General features: G+C 33.2%; 1 protein-coding gene across 3 annotated transcripts; it reads left to right on the top strand.

Annotated features, from left to right (window-relative positions):
• Window positions 1-663: 663 nt before the first annotated feature.
• Window positions 664-21754, top strand: LOC147069066 (uncharacterized). Of its 3 annotated transcripts, XM_085951127.1 has the most exons (10): window positions 664-844; window positions 2086-2273; window positions 3514-3684; window positions 5676-6078; window positions 6942-7266; window positions 10215-10441; window positions 12025-12377; window positions 13777-14874; window positions 17151-17414; window positions 20490-21754. In XM_085951127.1, exons 2-8 carry the CDS (start codon window positions 2093-2095, stop codon window positions 13785-13787), a joined length of 1671 nt encoding a protein of 556 aa, XP_085807253.1. In that variant the 5' UTR covers window positions 664-844; window positions 2086-2092; the 3' UTR covers window positions 13788-14874; window positions 17151-17414; window positions 20490-21754. The 3 variants fall into 3 exon arrangements, with proteins under 3 accessions (XP_085807253.1, XP_085807254.1, XP_085807252.1); XM_085951128.1 differs by lacking the exons at window positions 17151-17414; window positions 20490-21754 and having other exon boundaries at window positions 711-844; window positions 6942-7120; window positions 13777-14289; XM_085951126.1 differs by lacking the exons at window positions 664-844; window positions 2086-2273; window positions 3514-3684; ... (2 more) ...; window positions 10215-10441; window positions 12025-12377 and having other exon boundaries at window positions 13798-14874.
• The last annotated feature ends 1782 nt before the right edge of the window (window positions 21755-23536 follow it).

The following is a 23536-nucleotide window of genomic DNA, read 5'->3' as shown; positions in this document are numbered from 1 at the left end:
CCCATGAACCGGCATCACTAGTAGGTATATGAGACTATTAGTCTGTTAACTCCATACTCCGTCAATTTGAGATGATTGCAAAAAACCGCCAAGCACATTTCAAATATAATATTAATATCCTTTTTCAAACATATAAGTAAATAATTATTATTTCTTATCAACCAGTGTAAAATCATCAATCGAAATGGACTGGAACGCACCGAAGCGCAGCTCCTGTTCGTAAAATCACCGAGATTATCGTTCCGACTTGTGAAAAAATTTAATGTTACATTCCGGTTCGTTAATTATTAAAAAGTAATGAAATTAATTGGGCTATAAATAGTTTTTAAATATATATATACGAAACCAAAGTAAAATAAAATATTATAATAATGCTCGATTTTAAGTTTAAAGACAGTTAGGTAGGTACTCCATTTAACTGTCTGAATTTGGCATGTTTATTTATATATAATACCTACATATAATATATAAATATTTTTGGAAAATTGTCGAGCGCTTCGGTTCGTAAAATCTTCCATTGCGCTCTATAAAATATAGTAAGTACCTACTGTATTAAACAAAAAAAAAACAGTTTGTGACATCTGTTGATTTGATCTAATATTTATTAAAACAGTTCACTGTATAGACAAAAACAAGTAGGTACCTATTCATGTTTCCAACCAAATTCAAGGTTATTAATTTTTTTTATCGGCGTTGAAAATAAACATCTGTTTAAATATTTATAAACATTTGAAGTGATTTAAGATAAAGGATAATACAGGAAACAATTTTATAAAGGAAAAGAAAATAACATACTTAATAATAATTATACTTAGTATATTACGTGTGTTGCTGCTGAAAGTGGGTAAGTCGATAATTTAGGTAACTAATTATAGTTATCAACGGATTATATGTCGTAATATGTATGCTAGAATAAAAACTCAAGGTCACACGATATTATAGAACAAAAAGAAATTAGCATTGTGCCTGATTTTATAGGACATGTCAAACTTTGCAATTAATTATTAATCCATAACATGATTCCGAGACTTACCAACTTATGGCAGTAACCCCACGTAAATGAAGAAATCATATTTTGTGAAACAGAGCAATCTGTACGCAGAATTACACTTTTTGGTAGAAACGCTAAAAGTACGGCATTTGTCAATAATTTTCAGATATTTTATTGGTTAACATACGAAAATAATATATTATACGTTATAATACAAGCAGTGTTTTTAAATCTTTAGTTAAGAAGTAATTGTTTTTTTTATTTAACACTCAAATTCTCAAGAAAAAAAAACGAAAGTTCTTATTTATTTCACTTTGAACCTCCCTACCTCTCTTTAAATATTTTTGTTTTCTTTTCTGACTTTTAAATCATATTAAAGCATCCATTTATTAATTATGTTCAAACAATCAAATGATTTAAACGCATTCTTTTTGAACATACATAATTCTGAAAACACTATTTTCTCATGAGTGTTTTCAGAATTACGTATGTACAATAATTAGAATGGTACATTCTTAAATCTTATGAATTATTCGTTGAATAAAAGAAATAGTTAATTAAAAATTATTAGCAAGTTCAAGTAAGTTAAAACAGAAAATATTAGAGAGTTCCGTTACGTCATTTACCTAGTAATTAATTCAAGTAATAAATTCTTTCTTTGATTTAGAATACAAAAATCGATCGCCTACAATTTAGAGATTCAATTTAGAGAGCGCTTATGAGCAAGTATTAATAAGGTCAATCGTTAAAATTTGTCGCAATTAAGCATGGCAGTCGTAGCATAGTGGTAATGCACAGGGCGCGAAACCCAAGAGACGTAGGTTCGATTCCTGCCGGGTGTCTTACTTTTTTCGAAAAAGATTTTTTCTATTGGCTATATTTTCTCATGAGTGTTTTCAGAATTATTTATGTTCAATAATTAGAATGGTACATTCTTAAATCTTGTGAATTATTCGTGGAATAAAAGAAATAGTTAATTAAAAACATTCTTTTTGAGTTATTAATATTTGATTGGTGAAAGTCAATTTAGTATTATATATTATAAAAATGAAGTAGGTAGCTAGTGGGTTAATCAAATTAAATTCTATTGTCAGATTCGTTATGGAAACTAAATCAGAGGAGACGGAGATTGAAACGGCGTTACTTTCAAACCAAACTAATCAAGATGACATCAAATTGGGAGAATCAAGCAACAATCCAGAACATGATGATGATGTCAACGAAACATTGAACAGTGAACGTATAAATTCTGTTCCGAAGGTTTCACCAACGTGGTATGACAGTAAGTACCTAGATAGGCTTTAGAAGGTTCAGCGGGGAAAATTATACACCGCGATATCGGGATTAATATGTTTATTCTCAGATACGGAGATATTAATTCATACAAATAGTTCACGTTTTGTAACATGTTTACACTAAGGGGCTTAAGAGATAGAGGCACGCCAGCAGAGAACCTAGAGGTAAAATTCGAAGCTTGCAATTTGAGATTTTTTTTTGATAATTTACAATTTCAATTGTATTAATAAATTAATATGTATCTGAAAATATTAAAAAGATTTTTTTTTAAATTTAAAGATAAACTTACAATAATTGTAAAAAAATGTAATTACCTTATTATTATTATTATTAATCTTATTATTACATTATATTTTATGGTCATATTTATTATAAAATTTATTTTATTAAGTTTTCAATTTTTCGTCGTTTAGATTTTTGACTAATTCATCGTTTTAATATTTTTTATATTTATTTTAAAAAACACATTTTTTTTATAAAAATATGTGTATAACTTGATTTTTTTATTTATATCAAAACGAGCCTCAATATTGGGACCATACCTAAAATAAAATTTGATATAAATAAAAAAGATTTCAAGTTACAACCATTTTACATTTTTATAAAAATCGTTGTTTTTAAAACAAATATAATAAATATTAAAACGATGACGAAAAATTTTAAACTTATAAACTAAATTTTAATAATAAATATGACCATATAATATAATGTAAGATGTGACCCTGCAACGAATTGACATCTTATTACATTTTTTTACAATTGTAAGTTTATCTTTTAAATTAAAAAATAAATAAAAAATCTTTTTAATGTTTTCAGATACACTTAATAAATGTTTAATCAACAATATCTGTAAATATTGTAGTCTTAGTTCAATAAAAACAAATAGGTATGACTGACAAAGTTTCGTATGCACTGTTTATGACGGATATTAATAGCCTACCTCCAACCTTCACTAGAATTGTATCCATTGCATATATTATGCCAGTTCAGATTTAAATATTTCAATGACAGGACAAGAATTCAAGTATTTTAAATCCGTAAAATACGAATAGAATCAAATATTTTCTGAAACAATGCCGTTTATAACTACAATAAAAAGGTCACGTAACAATCGCGTACCCAATTTCAAATAAAAAGATTGCTTATCCAAAAATATACAAATACGGATGACGGAAATAGTACTTACGTGATTATGCTTTGATTAAATAATTAAATTCCCTGTACAGAACTCAAACTGAAAATGGAAACTAAAGCGAGGAATGCGGAACTTCATGAGAAAAGTAATCAAGATGACATCGAAACGGGGCAACGGAGCGATGATTCAGAACAAGATGTCAACGAAACACGCGACAGCGAAGATGAAAGTGATCGGGAGCCTACACTATCGTGGATTAACAGTGAGTTGATTTTATTGGAAATGGGACGATTGGGTACCGCCGACTGGGTGCCGAAACTATTGGACGCTGGGACAAGTAGGTGCCGGGCCGATCGGGCGCCGGGACGAGTCCTTGTCACTACTCACTGTGTACAATTGCAAAGTTATGTGAAGGACACTCTACATTGCGATTTGATAAAGAAAGTAAACAAGAAAGTTTAAAATGCTTATATCTACTTAGTAGTTGTAATACATTTTACGTTTGACTTTTATTAAAATACAGAAACTTTTTCTCGTTGGAATTAAATATGTTCACAAATCAATCATTATTATTATTAATTGCGTGGATTTATACTTACCAAAAATATTTGAAGTTAAATCACATTAATATTCTTTCATTAGTAGGTATCATCTCTGTTTAATACAATACAATTTAAATAAATAAAAAGTATATGTTATAAAATTACGAATTACGAAATTAGAAGTATATTTTACTTTTAATGCTTCAGTATTTTGATTAGTTGACATGCAAAGTATGTAGGCACCTATAATCTAGTTATGATTTTATAATAATACCGATATATTAATTTTTTTAATGGTCTTAACTATGTTAACTACCAATTATTTATGGCAGAAAGACTTAAATTTAACAAAACTCAAAATGTACCTATGCAGTTATTCGCAAAATTATTCAATAATACCAACAAAGCTCCGAAAAAATGCGATTGAAGAAATAATTATTTTTCTGTCAGAATATTGTGTCAGGTTTTTATGTTTTTTATGCTGAATTTTCGCCTAATTCCCGTATACCCAGAGTCTTTAAATTCAGTATTCAGCTGATCTAATGAAAATATTAAAATTTGGAGGCGGTACAGTATTCCAAGCATGGGGTTTCCATACAACGCTCTCAAAAATACTAACTTTTGTCATTAGCCTCGATTACATTGAGCGAGTTTACAAGCTGCTAGCCGGCGAGTTTAAAAGCAGGCAAGTCAGCTAGTGCGTTAGTGATGATGACACACAAAACTTTCCACTCACTCAGTAGCCAACAAGCTAGCGAGTTGAAACCATATGTTGTTTCTTTAATTTGCTCGTGCCTGCTCGCAGCAAGTTCACTAGCAACTATGGATGACACACAGCTAGTTTTACTAGCTAGCAAGCCCACACGCCAGCAAGTAGCGAGTAAAGTAGCCCAGCTCTCAACTTTTCTCGTAGATTGATTACAATCTGCTAGTTAGCTAGTTAGATGATTACGCTGGGCGAGTTTGCCAGTAGATAGTAAATTCGCCGGCTAGTAGCTTGTAAATTCGCTCAATGTAATCGAGCCTTTAATGATCCTGCGCAGCTATTCTTAACAGTTTAGCACATTTCCGTTATTTTCATTGGTCCAAATTAACACGGAAACCATTCTATACACAAGGCGGTTACGAGCGGCTATCGGCGGCTAACTACAATAATTGGTAAATTCGTAATACAGCAAAAATTTATGTTGTATACATTGATATACTACTGGATGAATCATATGCTTCTTAAAATGACGTCCGATTTTCAGCGACTCGGCCAGTGTTAAAACTTACTGTTTTAATATCAGCGGACTTAACTCGATATAAGCTCACTTAATATTTGTCTCGAAAACGACCTGGTAATAATTACGAGTAAGCCCGATCTAGCTTGCATCTTACTCTAACTAATAGTCAGCGCATGACGACTTGCTCTGTCCGCTCAGACATTAATTTTCGGTAGCTTGCAAGCTTTGGGTTGCAAACCCTAAGGGTCACTATTCCAAGAACGCAAATTTAGTTTTACAACCAGGGCATTACGGGTGAAATTCGGGAATCCATGTTAACGGTCTTAACGCATTATACCTACAAGGAAATATTATAAGACGATATTCGTAATATCTTCTTTTGTGGTACATTTTTAAAATGACACTTGTATGGGAACTCCTCATCTAGTAGTATATCAATGGTTGTATATGTATATTCCCACTGTATACTATATTCAATTTTACAGTGCAACAAAAGCTCATCATACGTGGGCCTAACCCAGCGATTGCAGATGACGTGGTACTTTTAACTGAAGATGAGACAGCTAAAAATACAGAAGACACAATCTGCCCCGAGCCCATCAACAGTACACCACCAAATGAAGAAAATAGAGATCAAAGGGATATTCTATCAGAAAAACCATTTGCAATTCCTGAGAAATGTTCATCATCGCCTGTACTTAAAAACCCTGTTGAATTTTCAATGAACCGAGTGACACCTGACGATGAAGTTATTTTAAGTTTGGGGGATTTTATACTGCCGAAAGATGCCGAAGAACTCTCGATAGACGATAAAAATAATGAAACAGCCATTTCTAATACAGACCTCTTGAGCAATGTGTATTGTAATAACCCACACCTCGTACAACGGTAAGAAATAATTAAATAGCCAAATCAACTATTGTTAATAACAAGTTACCAGACTACAGTGCCATCTGTCAACATTTTTGGATGTGGCTTAGTTTTGCAGTATAAATTTAATATATTCTTTCTTTTTACCTCTCTCTGTGTGAGATGAACATTAATTAAATTTCCATAGCTGATTTTGGCAAAATCCATAAAGTCAAGAATAAAAACCTAACCTAACCTAACCTAACAAATAATCCAGTATATGCAGTTCGCCGTATAACACTTCACAGTGAAATGTTGTATCGAAAATATATGACTGTATATTAAAGACCGTTCAATATCTTTGGGTCGTATAGTACTGACATAAAATTCATGTCTTAATAAAATACGGTTCTTGTCGGTTTACACTTTACAGGAAGCCAGCAGCAAACTAACTTTGAAAATAGCCAATAGGTATACTGGATTATTTGTTTGTTAGGTTTTCATTCTTGAATTTATGAATTTTGCCAAAATCGGTTATGAAAAATGAATTAATGTTCATATTGAATCAAATAAAATTGTAGACCTCATAGTATACGGTCATCTCTTTCCGATAAGAAAGCTCACGGCGAACTGTGCCACGGTGAAATGTTTTACCTAAAATTTACATCTAACCAAATTATTTAGGCGAATGAGATATTAACTTCTTCCTCTTCGTCATTATCGTGACTTCATGACCCGGGTAGTTTGGATGTCGGAGCCTTTAAGACATTCCCAATCATAAAAAAAATATGCTTCACATCCAAACGTAGACTCCCGTGATACGTAGTTTGATGAGGCCATTAACTTCAACGCTCTCAATTTTTACGTCCGGACCTATAATATTCTAATATTTCAATTTCTAGCCAACTCGTCGAAGGAGCAAACCCGAATGCCACGTGTCGCTACCTAGGCACTTCTGCCTGCCATATAGCTGTAGAACTAAAATCTGATCTCATCCTCAAATTGCTGCTGAATAGTGGAGCTGCACCCTTCAGACGAGACTCCCGTGGCTACACCCCACTTCATATTGCTGCCTGGCTAGGTAATATCGACTGTATAAGCACACTAATCAACCATTATACAACCGATAAAATCCAAAAGAAGGCCTTCATTAATGCTCCACGTGGTACCATGGATACACCTGATCCGTCATGGTTAGATATCGGAACGACTATCCCCAAGATTAGTGTGAGTATGCTCAGTACTTGAAAAACGAACATTCGAAATGGTAATCGATTTTTTGTTACCAATCTACATTTAAATTATTTAAATGTATATTTTTTACCATGTTTTTATTAGATCGTATTCTTGTTTGTCTCGTACAGATTTTTTTTTGTTTGTCAAAGATTTTTAACTAACTTACCGACTAGCTAGACATTTGAAACTTTTAGAATATATCAGAACATGACAGGAATGCATTTTTTTAATACTTTTGGTCATCTTAAAGCAGAATTGAATTCATTTTCAGTTAATTTTCTTTTGTATGTTTCGGAAAAAATCGTTAAAAGTAATATTTCCTAGCAACTAAATTATTAATATAATATACGTGCGTTACTATGAAAATCAATATAAAATTTCAAAATGACATTTCAGTATTCTATATTTATTAATACATCGCACCCCCAGTAAAATACTGTAGTAAGTCAAAAATTGGCATTTTGCAGGAGAGCCATTTGAAGTTTCAAATATTCTTTGTAAATACAGGAAAAGTCTGAATGTAAAAATTATTACTCATTTTTATGGAAAAACATGATCTATTTTCAACTGTATTCATGATTTTTCTCTAAAACATATACAAACGGAGATATTTGAATATTTCTGAGTTACGACTGTATTTTATTAGGATATTTGACAATTTGATGGTAAAATTTGAATCAACTCAATACTTTCTATGTAAATTTCCCTACCATCACTCTAATAATTTCAACTAATTTGTTGGGCACTTTAAAGGAAGGTTTTCAAAATAATAAGTTATGGTACAAACTTTAAAGATTTATTGAAAAAAAAAGAAAAATACAATTATTAGTTCAAAACAACAAAAAAATACTTAATTATTTAATTTAATGGGAAAATAAAATTTTTACATACGATTTTTTATTTTTAAACATCACTTGGAAGAGAAGCAAAAAAATCATAATAAAATTCACGGTGTTTAGCGGTGCAGAGGAAAGCAAATCCTTCTTTTTAATTGTCGTTATTTTTGGCCACTCTTGATATGCTTTGGATATATTGAAACCTTCCATTGGTAACGGTTTACCTATTTGCTGTTGTCGAACATTCAATTTCCTACATTCTTCATGATAACTGGTTTAAAAAAAAATAATGTATGGATAGTCTCTGTCTACTTTTATAACTTTAATCTTCTGCCACAAAACTTTTTCTCCATTTTCATCCGTGTTGTAATTTTTACCGATTTCATCTGCTAGTATTTTCATGTTGAGAAAATTATTTGTCGTCATGGGTTTAACTATGTGTGGTTGTCCTGTTTTCTTACTTGTTTGTACAATGGTAATCATTTGGCTGGGCACAAATATTGGTCCACTTTTTAGAACCCTAGTCTTCTGCTGCTCAATTATAGAATGGACGATATCGCCTTCATTTTGTTTATGCCCGGTGACCAAAAACTTATGAGAGATCGTTGTATTTTTTTGTGAATTCCCGGTGGCATAATTATAAATACATTGCAGCAATGTATTTATTTTTATTCTGCCCGGCACAATTGTCACTGTAAAAAATAAAATGCTCATTGTGGTGATATTTTTCACATGCATTGTAATCGAGTACACAGCTACCAATTTTATTGGATCCTCATGCAGCTTGACTCTCGTCCCACATGTATCAGTTTGCAATATTTTCAGTGATATTATAGACTGTACGATTGTACATTGCCAAACTTTCGTTTATAATAGAAAGTTGACACATTTCCGCAAGGAAGCGGTAAAACAGCCTGCAAATCATATACAGCTACATTAATGACGCTATTTTGGCCATTAGTTCGGGACTCTGCTACGTCTTTGATCTTTTCATCCCTTGCCTCTTTTTTCCAGGTTGATGTGTCTCATATTTTTCTTGAAGTTGTTTTTTTTCATCTGGTGGTGAAGAATTATTGTATAGGTCGCATTCAACGCACAAATCTTTTTTTAGGCTTAAAGAAGCCAATATTAAATTCGTCATTAAATTTATAGATGCGTATAATAGTGTTCTTTTCCAAATGGCATATTGCTGTCAGCTTGTTGTTTTTTGTATAACCGATACATTTCAGCAATTGTTAATTTACCATCTAAATACAATTTAGACGTCTGTGCACGCAAATAATGTTACTCGATCACTGGGAAAGACTTAATGTGAGCTCTTATATCATTTTTTTTAATCATCACCAATTTTTTTGTGATTTTTGTGATCTCTTTGTTCTGGAATTGGCGTTCCGGAAAGAAGATCTCTTGTTTTCCATGCAGTGGAGCAGTACCATTCACTCACCCCAAATGTGTTGATAAAGTATTTTTTGCATACTTCTTGTATTTTACTTCCATTTAATTGTTGATAGGTAACAAAAATTGTTGCCTCTGCTGCTTCCAGTTTTTTTTGTTTGAATACTTTGGAACAATAATATCCTTGCAATTAGTGAGAAAATTACGCTGTATCTCAAGATTTTCCTGTAGTAACAGAGTTACAACAGTATTTTTTTGAAAAGTATTGTTTTAGTTTTTTAGAAAGCTTCTTGTAAAATACTGTCGTAACTTAGTTACAACACTATTTTATTATCTATTTAACAGTTTTCGGAAAGTAATGTACTGTATTAAGTGCTTTCTTTCCGACACTATTTGAGTTTGAGATACGATAGTATTTTATTAAAATAGCAAAAAAAAATACGAATCCAACCACATCCATAACTCGAAAACGCCCATTTCAGACTTACGACAGTATCTTACTGGGGGTGCGACATAGAATTGTCAAGTTTATATGATTCAACAGAAAATTTAAAAATGTAGTATATAAAAAGTTCTTTTTATCTTGTAATTATTAATTTTCTTATGTAAGTATACTAGAATAATTCTAGTTTCCCCAACCTTTTTACACCTGTGGACCTGTGACTTTGGGACAAACTTTTATTTTTAAAATCGGTTATTATGTTTCAGATGATTAAAAGTATTGGTCAGAGTGGAGAAACACCATTACAACTTGCTCTTTCAAAGATGGAAGTAGAATGCGTTAAATATTTACTAGCAGAAGGAGCAAGAATCTGCACGTCATGCCAAAGTGGCCACGCAGAAGATCGATATGACAGTGGTTGTTCATTTACAATGGATTATTGCGGCTCTCAGTTTAATGTAATTGAGGGATCCATAGATATCGCGCACAGTAGGTTAGTATATAGAGAATATATTATATATATTATTATGTATCTAAGTGAAGATTACAACTTCACTTATGACGCGTTTCCACATCTCGATTTTTGTCGATCAATCAAAAAATCAAATCAAATTTGTTGACAGTCATAAACAAGATATCGTCGACTTTTTTATGAAAACGTCATTCTTAATTCAGAAACTGAAGTAAAAGTACTCTGTGACTTACGGTTGCCAACTAATCGCATTAGCCTGCGCGCCCATTCACCTGTGGTTACGTTTTTATGTACCTATGTACAGTGGCGGTTCGGCGACTATCTGTATATACTTGCATACTTTCTCATATTATACATTATTTACCAAGCTACTAATGATAATATGATTTTATTAATGAGAAAATGAGTAATTTTTCAGAATAAATAATATGATTATCTGAGTCGTTATTTAATCACATGTAAAAAGCGTGCTTAAAATATTAACTTAATTAATAATTAATTATCAGTTTTCAAGAGCAACATACAGCGAGCGTTTCTACTCACCTCTGGGTTATTTGATTCGCTCCCCAGGCTGCGTATACTAACGCTAATGTATTCACATCCTTGTAGAATGAGATTTGTACCGCGGCGACGGGTCAGCGAAAAATAGACGCCATAGCCTTCTTAATTTATACATAGGTATCACCTAGGGAAAATGGGCTGAAAACTTGAAATAGGGCTTAAGTATTGGGACCATATCTGAATAGGATTTCATATAAATAAAAAGGATTTCAAGTTATACACATTTATATTTTTATAAAAATGGATTTTTTTTAAATAAATATAAAAAATATGAATTAGTCAAAAATCTGTACGAGGAAAAATTGAAAACTTAATAAACTAGATTTTAATAATAAATTTGACCATAAAATATATTGTAATAATAACGTTACTGTGGACATAAATATGTAAAAAATTCTTTACAATTGTAAGATTATCTTTGATTTAAAAAAATATATATTTCTTTTTAATGTTTTCAGATACATACCTATTTATTAATTAATACAGTTGACATTGTAAATTATCAAAAAAATGTCACAAATTCCAAGCTTCGTATTTTTCCGCTAGGTACCTCCGGTAGGTACAAGCATCCCCCTTAACCAAATTCTTGAACCATAGGCAATATTAATTGTTCCTGAAGTCCCAGTATGTCAGTATTCAATGCTATTTTTTCTATGCTGATTATAGTAGGTACAGTAAAAACAAAACAATGATTCGGTTAATGGATTGTATGCGTACGAATACGTATACCATTGTCAGCACTACGAGCAAATCGACAGCCAGGTAATTAGTATCACTAGTATGGCTAAACATCCGCACACACACCGTCGACCAACCGCATCATTGTTTTGTTTTTACTGTACATTATAGTAAATTTTTCGTACCGAATCTATCAATATTTGTTTTAACATATTTGTTGAAAAATTGTAATATCAAATTTTACATTAATTTATATTGAAATCAAAATGATCATACTTTACGTTGGCAACACTGCGATAACTATGCAATTTTATATTCGATAAGCCCCGATATACTCCTAAAACAAAATGTTGTGGATGTTGCAGATTTTACCAACTAATTGAAGTTCTCGTACGTCATATTGAGACATTGTCTCCTCTCCGCAAACTCTGCGTGTCTTCAAGTATTAAGCGAAATTCTGTGTTACATACTGCCACCAAGTTCGACGACATAGAATCAATCAATCTTCTGCTAGATGCGCGATTTCCATCAATACAACAAAATGCTTCAGGACAGACACCGATGGACTGCTCCATACAATGTAGATCTATCAAAACCCTTCAACTCTTGGGTGACGCTCACGATGTAGATGAAGATACTCTACATGCCGCTTTAAGGCTGACAATAAATACCAAGTGGCGCCCCGGTGTTTCTGCAATATTAAAGTGTCTTATTAACGGCCCACGTGCTCGTCGTAGGTCAAAATTGAGTTTTTATTGTATTTTCAAACCATGATCCTGGACACTCCTTAAACGTTGTAAATAATATATTTATATAATTTTGAAGCCTTATTATCCTTTATAGTTATTTTAAACATTTGATGACTGCATAAAGTATTTTTATTACATAAAATAGTATTCTTTTAAACCTCTCGCTCTAATGTTTTAGAATATAGTCATATTTCGGTACATAACTGTGCAGTGGTGTTAAGATTTTTTTACATTTATTAATTTTCAGACGCATTTATAAAACCATTAGTATAATTTATTACGAGATAATTTTTGTAAAATATTCACGATAAAAAATTATATTGATAATCTCTGTGATCACAAATTTGACAAGAATTAGGCATTTTATTATTCAAAAAATCGGCAAGATTAACACATTTCAAGATGATTCTAAAGATACTTATTATAAGCTATGTCTTTGACCATTCGAGTGTGATAAACATCTTATGAATAATGATTGCTTTATAATATTTATTGATCTAAGAATAAGGTAGTGTTTTTTTGAAATACGCCATTTCTTTTGTCATTCCCCAGTGGTTAAGCTACAACATACGGCCGTAGCCATAAAATGACAAACTATAATTGAAGTTGGGAGTAAAATTATATTGACGCGCGTGTTTGAACATGTACCGTTTAAAAAAAAAATTTAAAAAAGATCAGTTAGGTACATGTTCAAACACGCGCGTTAACATAAATTTACTCCCTACTTTAATTATAGTTTGTTAATTTATGGCTACGGCCGTATGTTGTAGCTTAACTACTAGGGAATGACAAAAGAAATGGCGTATTTCAAAAAAACACTACCTTATTCTTAGATCAATAAATATTATAAAGCAATCATTATTCATAAGATGTTTATCACACTTGAATGGTCAAAGACATAGCTTATAATAAGTTTCTTTAGAATCATCTTGAAATGTGTTAATCTTGCCGATTTTTTGAATAATAAAATGCCTAATTCTTGTCAAATTTGGGATCACAGAGATTATCAATATTATTTTTTATCGTGAATATTTTACAAAAATTATCTCGTAATAAATTATACTAATGGTTTTATAAATGCGTCTGAAAATTAATAAATGTAAAAAAATCTTAACACCACTGCACAGTTATGTACCGAAATATGACTATATTCTAAAACATTAGAGCGAGAGGTTTAAAAGAATACTATTTTATGTAATAAAAATACTTTATGCAGTCATTAAATGTTTAAAATAACTCTAAAGGATAATAAGGCTTCAAAATTATATAAATAGATTATCTACAACGTTTAAGGAGTGTCCAGGATCATGGTTTGAAAATACAATAAAAACTCAATTTTGACCTTCGACGAGCATGTCCCCCCTTAAGAAACAATTTAATATCGCCAGAGTTGATAATGTTGGAAACACCGTCCTTCATTATGCAGCCCAATTTGGTGCAGTTCCTTTGAATCTTTTAATGATCGCGTGTTCTGTCAATCAGCCAGGCGTGGTGAAACATAAGTTACAAAATAATAATGGCATAACTCCAATAGACATAGCTATTACAGCGACTGGCGCTGATGAAAACGTGCAGGCTTTACTATCTCTTGGGAAGTTCAGCGTATATAATGCTCTGATCAAAAGTCTAATAAATTGCAGGCACATTTTCTTGGAAACGTTGAGGAAAGACTATTTGAATGACTTAAAAAAGGTCAATCTAGAAAAGAGATGTCTTCAGATAGTAATCAGAAATGGTTGCATGACATGCTTTGAATTTCTTGTGACCGTCAGTGGTAAAAGGCACATATCGATATCTGCATTAGGTTTTATAGACATTTTTGCAGTTTCAGAGTTTGAATCTAACGAAGTGGTTTCGTTTATTATAAATCATGAACACTACAAAAAAATATTGACCAAAAAAAGAGGCCCTAAAGAGCTGCAGCCTATTGAAATAGCAATGCTCCAATCAAACAAAAGGTGGGCAGACATTTTACTTTCAAAATATTGTAATCTGTCAGATGGAGTCTCTGCATCCATACCCTTGTTAATTGTTACTTACTTCGACAAGCCAGTCGACTATTTTATGAGCTTATTAGATTCACAAATCCAATTGATATCGCCTGAGGAAGACGTTTTGGATTGGAAGGAATTTAAACCCCAAGAACTGAGCCGCTTTCGTATTTCTTATTCAGTGTTCTTACAAAAAGGTGATGAGACGAACTCGGTGATGGGGAGAATGAAAAATATCAACGTATTATTTGAAGATAATTCTGGATTCCAGCGTCTCTTGCTACATCCAGTCGCTGAGAGTTTTTTACACTTGGAATGGAAAAGACTAAAGATTTTCTTTGTCGGAATGGTTGTTATACACTGCTTGCTGGTGTTTTTGTTAACGCGTTTCATAATAAACACTTACAATGACAAAATAGCATCCAATGGTTGGGTTATTTGCTTGTGGATATATATAATCTTCCTTATAAGCATGGTGAGTTATCTATTTTTAAAAAGTTATAAATTATAAAATTATAAATATTCTCCTTCAAATATTTTCCGGTTATAAAAATACCGATCAATTATCGTTTCTCTTAAGTTCATGGCCTTGTGCATAGTAATACTTATTTTCTATATTCTATTATGAATAAAGGCAAAGATTGAAATAAATGATGCACGTCCTGTCAAATAATTATGTATTGTTAACAGAAATCCAGTAAATATAGTTTCAAATCCACAATATTTTAGGTGGCCGATATAATTTGAAAAAAATATGCAAATATCGATAAATGATTCAAATTCAACTTTATTTATTTTTTACATTACATTATTATGAACATTATTACAAATTATAAATTTAAGACGTTCACAACATAACATTTAATGACATTAAGGGATTCATCATATCAATAACAAAAAAAAACAAACTAGGATGGAACAACGTAATCTTGAAATTGCACAAATTGCGATGTTTTCTGCTGCTCACGAATTACATAGGGTAAATTTCTTTTATTTTGTTAACTGTCAATTCATGGTGGCACTGCATTGTATTGTTGTTTAATTTATTAAAACGCAATTTTTTGTAGTCTTATTCCACTTTTTATCAATAAATTCGGACAGGTGTCGTTTCGACATTTTCGACTTGTTTTCAGTTGAAAATGTCCCTCTGAGGCGCACGAAACCGGTCCTAATTTATTGATTAAAAGTGGAATAAGTACTACAAAAAAATACTGCATTTTATTAAATTAAACAACAATACATAGGGTAAATTTAATTATTGTTATGTTACCGTTATTATTTCTGACTGCTCTTACACGAACCTTATTTCATGGTTTTCCCTCGCTCGGCGTCGCTTTAACTACGTCATATTTTCTGTCAAAACTATCGAACTTCACGCTTATGTAGTATTATTATAAGAATAGTAAATTTCATTCAATATATATAATTTTAAGTGGTTCCACAATCCTATGTGGTTAAAGGCCGCCGACAAAGAGGTTATGTACTCAAGAGATTTGTGTTGTTTACGAGAAATGGATGTTAGTCACTTGCTCAACCTAATTGGTCCATACGTTGGGTCTAAACACTCATTGAAAAACAACCCGGGACCACGACATTATAAGCTCGGCCATCATTGGTGTACCCAATTAATTATTTAATGATTAAATAAACTTTTATTAATTTATAATAATTATTCAATGTGTGTTATGATTTATAAATATTTCAATAATTTACGTAACATCCTAATTTTTAAATGCCAGCAGTTTAGATCGCCAAAAACGACAGTGCCATGTTAGATTATTGTTTTCAGTGACGTTCCGTGGGGGTAGGCAGGTCATGCGTTGCGTAGCGGTTGCTAATGAAGAAATGAATACAAATATTATAGTTTTTTTGAGAGCCGCGGCGGTTTTCAATGGTGCAGACTGTGAGATGCGATCGCTTCATTGTATCAACATCCTGATACCATTAAAGTTAATAGCCCCACCAAACCACACCCGCCCCGCACCACACCCGGTATTAATCAAGCGTATTCCGCTACTACGGTTGGATGTGAAGCATCATTTTTTTATGACTGGGAATGTCTCAGGAGCAGTTACCCAAGTCTTGGGTCACACAAATTAAATGCACTCAAATGTGCTTTGACTGAATATACAAGACTTTAAGTTAAGAGTACCCATGGGAGAGATGAGCACGTAGAGGCAATATTAAAAATTGTAGTAAGTGACAAAAGCTAATTCAAAACTGCCGAACATTTTAAATGAAGAGATTTTCACGTTGGCAGTATGGCAGTATCACGTAACTATAGTTGTTTAATATTGAACGTTATTGGCGGCTTGGTATACAGTAAAATCTATCACAAGGGTGTCTCCACACCTGTCAGCGCCACAGACTTCCACGTACCTAAAACCACCACTGTTTGAGAGTAGATTTTATGGAAATGCTCTAAGTTTCAGTAGATAGTGTGTACGTCAATTTTAAGATTTTGGGTGTTCATAAATAATTAGGTACCTGACCAATTTTCATATTGAAATTGAATTTGAAACTAAAAACCAAAAGGGACGGAATTCTAAGTCTTCTTAAGGGTGGCACTGTTGCTAAGGACGCCATTTATTGTTTTTCTATCTGAAATTACATTGTCGATAATTATAATGTCAACATTCTATGCATCAGGCACTTAGAGTTTAAACTCGTTATATTAACTAAGCTTAGTCGTATTTCAACATCATTTCAGCGATGATATAGCTATAAATATTGTTATTATTATGTTTTCAGGAGATTTTCATTTTGATGAAAATTAAGTCTCGGAGAAAATATGTTTGCCAGCTGGAATGGATTGCTAAACTGTCCTCAGTAATTCTGGCCTTCATGGTATTGTTGAACCATCACATAGCCACGGACAGCACCAGTCATATGTCCCTAACTCTTAACGCAATCGCTATTCTTGTGGTGTGGGTTCAATTCCCGATTCAATTTTCAAGAATCACGGGGAGATTCTACATCGATATTTTTTACAAGGCTATCGAAAGACTTATAAAGGTACCTACAACATCTCTATATATATAAAAATCTCGAGTCACGATGTTTGTGGTCGAACTCCTCCGAAATGGCTCGACCGATTTTTATGAATTTTTTTTATGTATATTTGTTAGGTATGAGAATAGGTCAACAAGTATATTTCATACCGCTAGGTGATAAGGGTATCTCTATCCAGAAAATTTTTCTTTTATTTTTTTGACAATTTTTTTTTTGTATTTTTTTTATTATTTGTATCTATATATATATATATATATATATATATACATATAACCTCAAATTTTCATTTTCCTACCTCCATCCTCCCATTTTTTAATCGCGATTTTATTATTTTTGTATGAACAAATTTAACCGTCGTTCGTATTTCAAACAGAACGAAATTATTTATGTGGTTGAATGACAGATGGCACTACGTCCGAGAAGAATTCAAGAGAAGCGTCGCGTCATTTTGACATTTCATTCGGCAAATCACAACGCAGTGCGTGCAAAATTTTGTACGATTTATTTTAATTTATCTATTTTTATGTGCGTGTATTACAGTGCACAATGCCAGCAAGACGCAAAGGGGGCCATTTGGGCCGTCGAACGAATAAAGCAACAAACGTGCGAAATAGTAGAGTAGAAAGAACAGACGAACAATCCAACAAGATAACAAAAACGTGCGTGTAAGCATGTCGCAATTGCGTGCATCTCAATCACAAGAGGCACGAGCTGAACGAAATCAACAACGACAATTGGAACGGAGCCAAGCGCGCCGGTTCGTAGTTAAAACACGCAGAGCAAATGACCGACAACGCCAACAAGTACATCGAACATTTACATCCGCTTCGTTCCTTCGTCTCGCATTCGAGTACGAGCCAGATATTGAATATTCCGCTCATCTGAAAGTGCTGATTGGTGCTATGGACAAAGAATGTCCCCATTGTCATGCGCTCAAATTCAAACATGAGTCAGCCGGGATGTGTTGCGCATCAGGAAAAGTGCAACTACCAGAAATTGAGATACCACCAGAACCATTGAACAGCTTGCTCATTGGCACGGTTCCAGATTCAAACCTGTTCCTAAAGTCCATTCGCACATTCAATTCATGCTTCCAAATGACTTCGTCCGGAGCAACAGAAATAGTTCACAATACTGCGGCAAATGGTCAACAATTCCATTCTACGTTCAAAATCAAAGGTCAAGTATACCACAAAGTAGGCTCATTGCTGCTAATGCCAAACGAACCACATACATTTTTACAAATCTACTTCATGGGCGCGGCGCGGCGGTGAGGACATCAATCATGTGGATGCACGTTGCGGCTACAATAGCCTCAATTCGCCTAATGCCAGGCGCATCGTCGGCGAACTGGACGCCCTGTTGAATGAGCACAATGAATTATTGAAATTCTTCAAAGCACACATGCACGAATTGCAAAGTGACAATCACGCTATTGTCATCAATCCTGATAAAACACCAGCTGGAGAGAGCACGTACGTCGATTCAATGCGACTGTTGTTGACGACATTGCTGGAATCATGGTTGGCGACCGCACATCGACGCGAGAAATCGTGATTCGAAGAAGAAACAATAATCTGGAGTTCATCGCTGACACACACCGTTCATACAACGCTCTCCAATATCCGCTAATTTTCTGGAAGGGACAAGACGGATATTGCATAAATATTAAACAACGAGATCCTGTCACAGGTAATTCATTCATTATGAACATCATTACTCATTTTGAATTGAGAAAATGAATGGTTGATGTTTTTTTGTTTTTATCGGCGGTCATCGTCTACAGTGCTCTATTCCTCTTTCTGTCACAGATCCCAACCCCACACACTTACGATACATTCGTTACTTTTTATTTAACAACCAAAATATTCACTAGAAATAATTTATATGGCAGAACAACGTTTGCCTGGTCAGCTAGTATTATTATAGTATTTTTTTGTAACAAACTTCATTAGACAATGCGATACATATTAATGGTTATTATTCCAGTGAGAATTTAAAAAAATAATGGTAAATAATATTTTCAAATAATTTGTACACTAATGCAATATAATATGTTGTCTTAATAAATAGATATAGACAGGTACGAAATTTTGAAAAGCCACCATACAATTTTGGAAAAATACTCATGACAAGAAAATCCAGAACGTTTCTAATGTTAATTAACCATTTTTTGTTTAACGAATAATTAACAAGATTTAAGAATGTAACTAACTATACCCGAGTAATTATATAATAGCAATTCTCTACTCAATTCAACCTACCGTGAGATGTTGTTATTAGTCTCTCGCATGCTCGGTGTTAAGATCATAATCCAAAGTCTCACAATTAATAAGAAAAGTAGAGTGTTTAAAAATAATACATTTTTTTTTAATCAACGATAATTTAAATATTAACATTTGTCGCTGGGATTTTGAAAAACATCAAAGCAGCCAAATGGTTAAAATGTAAATTCCACTCACAATCACATTCAAATGATTTTTTTTAAATGTTAATAATTAAAAATGTAAACAGCATCACTCTTAAATAAAGGATTCGTGATTACCATATGTATATTATATGATGCTACTATTTGCCAATGCGGCTTGTTCCAATATTGTTGAAAAATTAACTTTGAATGACATTTTGTAAAGGAGAATAAACTTTAAATGATTTTTTAGACAGTAGCCTAAACCTGGCTTTATTCTATACAATATATCAAATCTAAATAACTTTTAAATGTGGCCTATTCCAGAATCATTTAGTTTCAAAGACAGCTCGTTTCACGTTAGCCAATAGGAGCTCAGCTTTTGGGTCACATGGGATTAATCCAAATTTTTAAATTGCAGAAACGGCTCAATCCAACTTAACTGTCAAACCCGGCTTGATAGATTCTTTATTACCAATATTGAAATGTATACGTGTCCCTTTGCTTTCTATTTTAAATATACTACACTAAAAATTAACTAAAAATATCATACAAATTTATTAGTCTTTAAAACAGTTTATTGCATTTTTGCCGTGTTTGAAAATAGTAGCCCACCTCATGTTCCATACTGTAATTTTTTTTAAATAATTGCTTTTACTATTTAATTTTAGGTACTTTTCTTCGGTTTCTTCCCGATCGCCGGGTTCACTTTTGCGTTTTGGATCCTGTTTAAGAAACGCCAGCCGTTCGAGTCGTGGGAAGACGCCTTCATGAAAACTATCGTCATGGTGACCTCAGAGTTTGAATACACGAACCTGTTTAATGAGAAGCCATTTGATTACATTGCACACCTCACGAGGGTTTTGTTTTTGCTTTTCATACTATGCGTTTCCATTGTCATCATGAATATTATCGTATCTCTCATCATTATAGACACAAAGAGTCTAGAATCTAAATGGAAAATTCAAAGACTTTTGGAGCGGATACATCTTTTAAGCATGTTTGAAGATTTTAAATTCCCAGCTTACTTCCCTAAACGTATGCATAAATTTTGCAATAACTTCGACTTCACGTACAATAATAAAGTGCCAACAGCTGACGAATTAACAAAAACACTCGACAAAGACATTGCGCAGAAGATTATGAAATACATAAATAATAAGATAATCAGCTTGAAAGAAGAAGCACTTCAATCACAACATTCTGAATTTGATTATGAAGAAGCAGATGATTAATATGGATAAGGACTATGAATATAAGATGAATGTAGTGGCGGGCTTACTGACTTGGAGGCACTGACTGATTTTGCGGATCCCAAAATTTACCCACCAAAATATGTCATCCCCTATTAATTGACTTCATTCCCATATTATAACCTGAAGGAGTTCTAAACCAGTATCAAACTACTTTATAGCAAATACATATAATCAGAGTATAAACAACATAAGTTTTATATAATTTTGGATGTTAACTTTTTCTACGAGATTGTCGCCAGCCTGGCGGCATTTTAGGTCTTTACCGTATTACTTAATGTCGCCACACTGGCGGCAAATTTATTAGGTGCGATTTATAATATCTGTTATAGTCTTTAATTTTTAAATATCTTAATAAACAATGCTAATACGTTATTACTGTTATTTCATTTCACTATTATAATAATAAAACTCTTATCATTTTAAATAAAGGACTAATACAGTGCATGTTTATTTTTGTGACCTGATCATAAATTCAGCTGTATTTTCTCGACTTATGAAGTGGTGGAATGTATACTGTATACGTTGACAGTTAGTAAGTGGGTAATAAAATCTAAAATTGATAGGTAATTTTCTGTGACTTTCGTTTCCAGTAATTCTACATGTCAATGTGAAATTATTAGTTAGTACAGTTTGTAAAACGATTTTACAAATAACAATAAATAAAAAATTTATACGACATGATACCTTGTTATCACTAATTTTGAGACCCTCCACGAAAAAAAAAATTAATACAAGAAATTACATCCTTTAACGGCCCACATGCTCAGCGTAGGTCAAAATGGAGGTTTTATGCTATGTTCAGAGCATAACCCTGGACATTCCTTTAACGTTGTAGATAATCTCTATATATATAAAAATCTCGTGTCACGATGTTTGTGGTCGAACTCCTCCGAAATGGCTCGACCGATTTTTGTGATTCTTTTTTATGTATATTTGTTAGGTATGAGAATAGGTCAACAAGTATATTTCATACCGCTAGGTGATTAGGGTATCTCTATCTAGAAAATTTTTTCTTTTATTTTTTTGAAAATTTATTTTTTTTATTATTTTGCATCAAAAAATACCTATAACCTCAAATTTTCACCCTCCTACCCCCACCCTCCCATTTTTTAATCGCGATTTTATTATTTTTGTATGAACAAATTTAACCGTCGTTTGTATTTCAAACAGAACGAAATTATTTATGTTGTTGAATGACAGATGGCGCTACGTCCAAGAAGGATTCAAGAGAAGCGTCGCATCATATTGACATTTCATTCGGCATATCACAACGCAGTGCGTGCAAAATTTTGTACGATTTATTTTAATTTATCTATTTTTATGTGCGTGTATTACAGTACACAATGCCATCAAGACGCAAGGGGGGCCATTTGGGCCGTCGAACGAATAAAGCAACAAACATGCGAAATAGTAGAGCAGAAAGAACAGACGAACAAATCCAACAAGATAACAAAAACGTGCGTGTAAGCATGTCGCAATTGCGTGCATCCCAATCACAAGAGGCACGAGCTGTATGAAATCAACAGCGACAATTGGAACGGAGCCAAGCGCGCCGGTTCGTAGTTAACACACGCAGAGCAAATGACCGACAACGCCAACAAGTACATCGAACATTTACATCCGCTTCGTTCCTTCGTCTCGCATTCGAGTACGAGCCAGATATTAAATATTCCGCTCATCCGAAAGTACTGATCGGTGCTATGGACAAAGAATGTCCCCATTGTCATGCGCTCAAATTCAAACATGAGTCAGCCGGGATGTGTTACGCATCAGGAAAAGTGCAACTACCAGAAATTGAGATACCACCAGAACCATTGAACGGCTTGCTCATCGGCACGGTTCCAGATTAAAACCTGTTCCTGAAGTCCATTCGCACATTCAATTCATGCTTCCAAAAGACTTCGTTCGGAGCAACAGAAATAGTTCACAATACTGCGGTAAATGGTCAACAATTCCATTCTACGTTCAAAATCAAAGGCCAAGTATACCACAAAGTAGGCTCATTGCTGCCAATGCCAAACGAACCACATAATTTTTTACAAATCTACTTCATGGGCGGTGAGGACATCAATCATGTGGATGCACGTTGCGGCTACAATAGCCTCAATTCGCCTAATGCCAGGCGCATCGTCGGCGAACTGGACGCCCTGTTGAATGAGCACAATGAATTATTGAAATTCTTCAAAGCACACATGCACGAATTGCAAAGTGACAATCACGCTATTGTCATCAATCATGAGAAAACACCAGCTGGAGAGCACTTGCTTCGATTCAATGCGCCTGTTGTTGACGACATTGCTGGAATCATGGTTGGCGACCACACATTGACGCGAGAAATCGTGATTCGAAGAAGAAACAATAATCTGGAGTTTATCGCTGACACACACCGTTCATACGACGCTCTCCAATATCCGCTAATTTTCAGGAAGGAAAAAGACGGATATTGCATAAACATTAAACAA

Source organism: Rhyacophila brunnea, unplaced genomic scaffold, assembly GCF_057557595.1.
Source record: "Rhyacophila brunnea isolate RB1 unplaced genomic scaffold, BYU_Rbru_1.0 scaffold_24, whole genome shotgun sequence".
NCBI classification, from domain to species: domain Eukaryota; kingdom Metazoa; phylum Arthropoda; class Insecta; order Trichoptera; family Rhyacophilidae; genus Rhyacophila; species Rhyacophila brunnea.
The sequence above is the reverse complement of the archived record's forward strand: the minus strand, read 5'-3'. Positions and strand labels throughout refer to the sequence as shown.

What these genes read in the sequence shown, in the direction of transcription:
- LOC147069066 (XM_085951126.1), top strand. Translation starts at nt 13,867, where the DNA reads ATGATCGCGTGTTCTGTCAATCAGCCAGGCGTGGTGAAACATAAGTTA. An exon ending in TAATCTTCCTTATAAGCATG is followed by an intron (nt 14,875 to 17,150) that starts GTGAGTTATCTA and finishes TTATGTTTTCAG; the next exon opens with GAGATTTTCATTTTGATGAA. An exon ending in CTATCGAAAGACTTATAAAG is followed by an intron (nt 17,415 to 20,489) that starts GTACCTACAACA and finishes ATTTAATTTTAG; the next exon opens with GTACTTTTCTTCGGTTTCTT.